At 51.6% G+C, this 7,150-nt stretch overlaps 1 protein-coding gene across 1 annotated transcript; it reads right to left on the minus strand.

The window, feature by feature from the left end:
• Positions 1-194: 194 nt before the first annotated feature.
• Positions 195-6,729, minus strand: TPP1 (tripeptidyl peptidase 1). The gene is made up of 13 exons (XM_082660932.1): positions 6,671-6,729; positions 6,484-6,555; positions 6,081-6,220; positions 5,101-5,251; positions 4,767-4,894; positions 4,456-4,667; positions 4,076-4,274; positions 3,758-3,946; positions 3,449-3,518; positions 2,900-3,020; positions 2,657-2,815; positions 2,363-2,488; positions 195-2,189 (listed from the first exon to the last, which is right to left on the minus strand). The coding sequence occupies exons 1-13, from the start codon at positions 6,712-6,714 to the stop codon at positions 2,049-2,051; spliced, it is 1,752 nt and encodes a 583-aa protein (XP_082517058.1). The 5' UTR covers positions 6,715-6,729; the 3' UTR covers positions 195-2,048.
• Positions 6,730-7,150: the final 421 nt, after the last annotated feature.

Raw genomic sequence — 7,150 nt, forward strand, 5'->3', positions numbered from 1 at the left:
GGTTGCTGGTAAATTCAAGTTTTGCTTTTTATAATTTCCTGGATTTTTTTTTTTTTTTAATATCTTCAATTCATGGTTGGTTGAATCTCTGGCTGTGGTATGTGAGGATACAGAGGGATGGCTGTCTTTCAGCCTGAATAAACAAGATCTGAAAAATCACAGCTAGTGAAAGAGTGGGTTTTTCAATGCAGCAAACATTTATTTAATTCCTATTTGCCAGTCCTGAGCTAGGGCCTGCAAATACAAAGTTAAGTAGGACAAGCTTCTAGTCCTCTAGGCACCAATAGTCTTGGAAAGGGAGGCAAAGAGTTAACTGGCCATTTCAACAATATATGGGGGTTTAAATACTGGAGGTAGACACAGAGCGTACAGTGCAAGGGAGGAAGGGAACTAACAGCTGCTGCCTGTATCTGTGTGTTAGGCATTCTATTAACTTTATCCCATTTAATGATTCCCTGAATATTAGAGGCAGGTATCAATATCCTCACATAACAGATGAGGAAAAAGCTTCAGAGAGTTGAACTTACTTGTCCAAGGCTCTCGCCTAGTCTATATCAGAACCAAGAATCAAACAGGTTTGTTTTCAAGAATCTAGGATTTTTCTGTCATACCAAAATCAACTAGCTTCAGGGAGCCAAAAGGTTCACACAAGAAGGTGACTTCTGAGCTGACTCTCGAAAGAATTCTGTAAGTCAACCAGGCAAAGGGAGCCAGGTGTAATGTTAGGGCCCAGAACATCTTGAGCAAAAGTGAAAGTGTCTGTGGGGAGGGCAGGAAAGGATAAACAATTTGTTACTCAGGAACAAATGGCAAGTAAGGGATTAGGTTTTTAAGTCATGATAAAAAGCCTGAACTATATCCAGTAATCTTTTAAGGGTCTTAATCAAGTAAATGACCTTATGGGATTTGCATCTTACTCTGGTAGATGGTTTAGGGAAGGGCGGAAAGTAAGGACACTTCTTGCAAGGGCCTCCTCAATTCAGAGGAGAGGGAATATGGTTCAGGGCTAATGTCGTAGCAGTAGAGATGGAGAGAATTCGATGAGTTCTAGATATACTTAGGAAATACAAATGGCAGGACTTGTGGATTGGTAAAGATATATTTAAGAGTTTTAAAGTCAGCAGGACTTGTTGATTGAAGTTGATGATGGGAGGAGGTGAGGAAAAGGGAGTCTAGGATGACACTTTAGGTTTCTGGCTTGGTTGGAAGAAGCATAGTGTCATTTACAAAGAAGAAACAGAAGAGAACAGTTTGGGATTGGGAAGAAGGGAGATGAAATATTGAGTATCACACATATTACTTTTGAGGTATCGATCACTGTTGGATAAAAACTCTGATATAGGGAGATGGTGATGGCTGTGGATGCCAGTGATTGATTTGTTCCAGGGTCAATGAGTAGAGTGAGAAGAGTAAAAGACTAAGGATGGAGCAATGAAATACAACAACATTCGATGAGGAAGCAGAGAAAGAGAAAGAGGGAAGAGGGAATGAAGGAGGAATAGGGAGTGGTCAGAGGAGAAGTTAAGCCCTGGGCGCTAAGGAAGGAGAGGAGGTAGACTACTGTGACAGCCCACAAAGCAAAGATTGGGAAGTGTCCACTGGATGAAGCAGCAGGGAGGCATTCATTTCTCAGTGTTTCTCAGGGGAGGAAAGAGTGAAAAATAAGAGCAGAGGTCTCATGGCAATGAATTGAGGAGTGAAGATGAAGTGAAATAGTGTACTACACAGACAGTGTAAACAACTGAAAAAAAAAAGTTGAAAAAAAAATAAAAGAAGAAATGGAAGAGGGGGCGGTGTGCGGAGGACGCTCCCAAACAGTGCAGGTTATAGCATCTGTAGAGGAACCTGGGCCAGGGGCAGGGGTACCTGAGTATAAGGGAGCAGGTAGAGTTGGGAGTCAAGTCAAGCTCACAGCATTTCTGGGTTAGGGAGATAAGCTGCGGCAGTCAACAGTTGAGGGTTTAGCAGGGCTCCCAACAGTGCAGAACCAGGGACCAAGCCACCGGCTGTGGGGCAGTGGACAGGCCCACTCTTCTAGCAAGAAAGGATCAAGGGTTAATTAGTGTCTTCAGCAGAGCTGGGAAGTTGGGTGTTCCCCAGCCTGTCACAGGATCCCAGCCAGGGCCAGAGCAGAAACCTTGACCCTCCACCTCTTCATTCAGACAGGACTCATGGCAGCCACGTGTTACCTAGGGAGAAGGTGGGCATCAGATCCCGGCTTGCTGATACTAGGAGACTGCAGCACCTCACCTTGTATTCACATTCCAGAGGCTATCCCACCCCATCAGAATTGTCCTCAAGTTCATCTTAGCACTCGACATACTCTTACGTAAGTGGCCACACCCCTCTCTTCCAAACTCACATCAAAGAGTCCTTCCCCATGCTTCTGGTAGAGCCGTGGGTTGAGAAAACCAAGAGGGGGGAGGCCTCTGAGGATTCTGTGTTCATTTATCAGGGATAGGAGTCCCCCAAACACTGGAGTAGAGGCCTGCAAGGGTGAGGGTACAAGTAGAGGTTAGGGGTTCAGAGTGATTGGACTTTTTGGGAGGGATGGATCAGAGGTCTCTGAGGAATCAGGGGTTCTGGGTGTAAGGTCTTGGGGGTGGAGGGTGAGGGTAGTCCCTGGGTGGGGGTTTGGAGCCAGGCTAATTCTCACCGAGGTGCCAGACACCCATGGAATGGGCACATGGTTGCTGACCACCCAGTAGCCATCAGAGAGTGCAGCCACGTCTGGGTAGGCACGGCCGCTGGCATTGAAGTAACTGGATGGTGGCAAGTGGGGACTGGAGCTCAGGTACTGGGCTACAGCTTCCTCCTAAAAGGCATTCTTGAGTGAGTATCATCTGCTGAACTGAGGATCCCACCCGTCCCCCCTCCATCCACACAAACACACACATACCTGGTATGAAGGCCGTGGGAACACATTGCTGAAGCCGCCACCACTGATATAGTCAACAACCTCATCTGTGACTCGGAAAGGATTCTTGAAGGATGTGCCTCCCACCGTGGTGACATAGGGGCTGAGGACAGAAGACAGCATTCAGATTGCAGGGTCCAAAGGGCACCTCCAAAATGCATGGGGATGGGTGAGTATGGGTCTGGGTCTTGCTGGAGGGACTGGGGAAGCACTCTGGTGAAGTATGTACATGGGGATGACTGAGAGATCTTGGGTCCTCAAAGCATGGCCTGAGGTGGCTGCACACTTTTTCCTATGGAACACCCACCAAATCTCCCCCTAAAATGCCTGGAGACTGAGGAAGTGGAACACTGGGAGCTATGTCCTACTCAGGAGACTCGGGGCCTGCTACCTACAGGAAGAAGAGGGGGGTGCAGGTAAAGTTGAGGGTTGGGCCACAGGAGCACCTGGTGTGATCAAGACAAAGGTTCCAGATCATGAGGACATAGATGAATTGGTGGCCACAGGCAAGTGGTGGGCTGGGGTGCTTACCTGGAGGCAGGGAAGCTGGGACGGAACCGGTGTCTTCCCGAGACAGACCAACACCCAGCCCCACTGTCACCTGGGAGAGAGACCAAGTTTGCCACTCAGTTTAATTGGTCAGAGTTTGGAATGTGGGTTCAGATGTCGGAGAGGAAATTCAAGTGTTAGTCATTACTGCAAGAGGTCAGAGTTGAGGTCAGGTCAGTGGTCCCTGTTGAGTTCAGATTATGAGATAGAGATCAGGTCCAGGAGTCACTGCGGGGTCAAAGTTCTGAGGCTGGGTGGGTGTGGGAGTCTCAGTTTAGAGTAGGAGGTCACCTGAGGCAAAGAGCACAGTAAGACCCCGAGCAGCAGCCTTCATGAGCTCGGTGTTGACCCGCTGGATGTAGGCGCTGCTGAGGGAGTCCTCATCATCTCCGTAGCTCACGGTGTGCACATGTGGCAGGGCTGACTCATTACTGAGCAGCAGGAGCCACTGCAGGAAGGGCTCCTGTGACTCATGCCGGCCTGGGGCACAAAGGCAGTCATTTGGGAGGTTGTCAGGATCTCCCTGGAGCTCACGGGATTCCCTTGGGGAAGCAAAGACCACCACTCACCCCCACCTCTATCCCCACCAGCCAGTCCCCTTGGCAGTACCAGGGCTACTGTAGACCCAGGTGGAGATGTTGGCGCCAGCACTCATCAGGTACTCTACATCTAGGCTGGCCTCGATTCCGGCCTGGCCCCGGCCCTGCTGTCCGACCACACGGGCTACTGATGCCTGGTGTGCAAAGTTCCCACCGAAGAGGCGCATGAACTCAGCCAGGTCTGACTCATGGAAATACTGCTCCAGGAACTGTGGAGGGAATCAGAGCAGATATCATGGGTCAGAGGACACAGCCCCAAGGGTCAGGTCAGGGGATACTGTCCCAGATCATAGGATTGGGGGTGAGAGCCCAGGGGTTAGAGTCAGAGAGTCAGCTGGTCAGGCACCTTGGGGAGGTGGTAAGGACCCTGAGGCTCTCCGCGTGGCTCACCTGGGCACAGGCTTGACTGTTGTTGGTCGTGCCAGAGCCCACGTCTTGTGCCGTCAAGTTGTACCGCTCACGGATCACAGATGGGGTCACCCCCAGGTGTAGGCCAACAGTCCCTGGGGTCACCCCCAGGTGTAGGCCAACAGTCCCTGGCACCTGTGGCTTGGGGCGTTGCCTCAGGGTTGATGTGGGGGGAAAGCGGTGCAGCCCCCCCACTGTGGGGAGGAGTCAGCCTTGAGGAAGAGATCCTTTAGCCTCCAACCCCCCATTTTATCACTGACCCCCCCCCCGCCACCAACCCCACTGGGTGTTACCAAAGTCCACGTGGGAGGCCAAGGCCTTCGGGAGCCGGTAGGGACGTGGGGACCTTACAACATGGGTCTCTGCAGGTCCCCCCATATAGTGATGAAACTCAGCCCCAGAGAGCAGCAGCTCTGCTTGTCTGAAGTCAGAGATCAGAGAACAGAGGTCAGAAAGCATGGAACAGAGCTGAGGAGGCTGCCTGAGCATCACGGGGCAGTTAGTCGTTATCTCCCCAAGTGTTTTCACCCACAGGCCCTGGCAAGCTGTCAGCTCCCTTCCACTGCAGTGACGAATCTCCCTGATGGGATGATTGGTGCCCTCCATGAGGCAATTATTCCCTCTTACCGGACACTCAGCCAGCAAGTCAGAAAGTCCTGTGTGGTCACTGAGTGGCAGTTCCGGGCTCCAGCAGCCAAAAGCCATTTTTGGACTGTGTGGAGGGTCAGTGGTGATGGCCGGACCAGTTCAGCCACATCCTCTAGGGTCAGGTACTTTCCTGCAGGGATTCAGTAGAGGCTCTTGCCTTCATTCCTTGCTTTTCTAAGTTGCCCTTTTTGAACTTTAACCAGGAGACACTGGAGCTTAACATGATGGCGAGTCACTGCTCTCCTGTGTGGATCAATACACCTCCCAGGTGAACCTTAGACTGCCCCCCTCACCACGCAGGGCTTCCAGCAGGGGAAGCCCACCGTCCAGCTTGACCATTGGAGCAAACCATGGACCTTCTGGAGCATAGTGGCGGGTAAAGTGGGGAGAAGAGTGGAGGGGAAGAGACTGCAGACCGGTGAGGGGGCTGGCAGCAGTCCAGGTGAAAGAGTAATCAGCTGAGTTGGTGGCCACAAGGAATGGTGAGACAGTGGAGTATTTCAGAGCTGGAACTGGCAGCCTTAGGGTCGAATGGAGGAGTAAATGAGAGTGAATTTAGTGGGGGGAGGTGAAATTTGAGGTAATGAGCACTTATATGTACTGGATGCTACTTCCCCATTTGTCTGGTAGTTGGTAAATAGTAGAGTCAGAATTTGAATCCAGATCTGATCACCAAGCCTGTGCTCTTAACCATACCCACTTTCAGTTTTTGAGCCTGATGAACATAGGTGGAAAGTTTTGGAGGAAAGAATGTGAATTAGTTTTGGACACTCTAGTTCCAATTCACCTTTTTATTCAGAAACTCTTTAATGAGGGTCACTGCCATTCATCTGTCCTATACCACCCCCTCGACAGGCCCCAAGAGCACATCCCTGACATGACCTGCACCGTCCCACACTCAGCCCAGTCCTGTGTCCCTTTACTGCATCCCACATCCCGCCCCCAGTCCCATCAGGCACCATAGCGAGAAGAGCCGGGATCCGACACAGCCTGCACCAGCTCGGACAGTCTCTCCAGGTTCTGCTGTCTCAGGGCAAACGTGAGACTCAGCTCTTCCTCAGGGTCCGCACGGCCCAGAGACACCCAGCCTGGTGGCAGCCTGTAGGGTCAGGGGTCAGGCACATGGCCTTCATTAGAGTAGGGATGGGAAGGTTCACCATTAGAACCTAGAACTTGGGGAGGATTCCAGAAGCAGATATGGATCACAGGAGGTGGATTACCGGGGACTGAATCTGGGAACCTGGGAATAAGGCTATGGAGTGGGTACCAGGAGCTGGTAAGGGGGGTGAGGGAGGCTAGAACCAGGAAAACGGGTACAGGAGAGGCCATGGGGTAGGGGTTGTCAGTGCTAAGTCAACTCACGTCCACTGCTGGTCAGGCTCCGGGCTGTAACTGCATTTGCCGGCGACAAAGAGGGCAAGGAGCCCTAGGAGGCTGCAGGGGCAGCACATGGGTTTCAGCAGGAGCTGGACTGTCATTATGTTCCCACCCTCCAACATATACTCCCTCCAACATGATTCCCTTCTCCCAGGGCCCCCTAGTTTCTTACCACGCTCGGGGGCCCATTCTGCCTTCCTGCAGATCCGCTGTCATGTGACAGATCACATGAGCCCTATAGTGCACCACCTCCCGTCTCTGCCTAGAAACTAGTGACGATGCTGGCTCCTCCCTTGAATGGGTGGTCCTGAATGCTGAAGAAGGGGCGGGGCTGCTCCTCGCGTGCTCCCTCTGTGGACGGTCAAACACTGGGTACGCTCAGGGCTCCCCACCTGCTGCCAGAATCCAGGACTCACCACAGTGTAGGGGGTGCTTCAGAAGGGGCTTTGGAGGCCCACAGACCCAGGTTCCTACGAGCTGTACGGAGCCTAGGTTTCTTCATGTAGAATATGGAGACTATTATGTTAAAAGTGCTCTGCCTCAGAGGGTTGCAGTGAAAATTTACAGAGATAAAGCAGGTGGACCCCTCAGCAGAGAGCCTCACATGGCAAAGGCTCAACAAATGTGTGCTCTTATCACACGCGAGTATATA

Source organism: Grampus griseus, assembly GCF_964374135.1.
Source record: "Grampus griseus genome assembly, chromosome: 8".
Lineage (NCBI taxonomy): Eukaryota > Metazoa > Chordata > Mammalia > Artiodactyla > Delphinidae > Grampus > Grampus griseus.

What these genes read in the sequence shown, in the direction of transcription:
- TPP1 (XM_082660932.1), bottom strand. Translation starts at nt 6,714, where the DNA reads ATGACAGCGGATCTGCAGGAAGGCAGAATGGGCCCCCGAGCGTG. An exon ending in AGAATGGGCCCCCGAGCGTG is followed by an intron (nt 6,556 to 6,670) that starts GTAAGAAACTAG and finishes CTGCCCCTGCAG; the next exon opens with CCTCCTAGGGCTCCTTGCCC. An exon ending in TCCCGGCTCTTCTCGCTATG is followed by an intron (nt 5,252 to 6,080) that starts GTGCCTGATGGG and finishes GAATCCCTGCAG; the next exon opens with GAAAGTACCTGACCCTAGAG.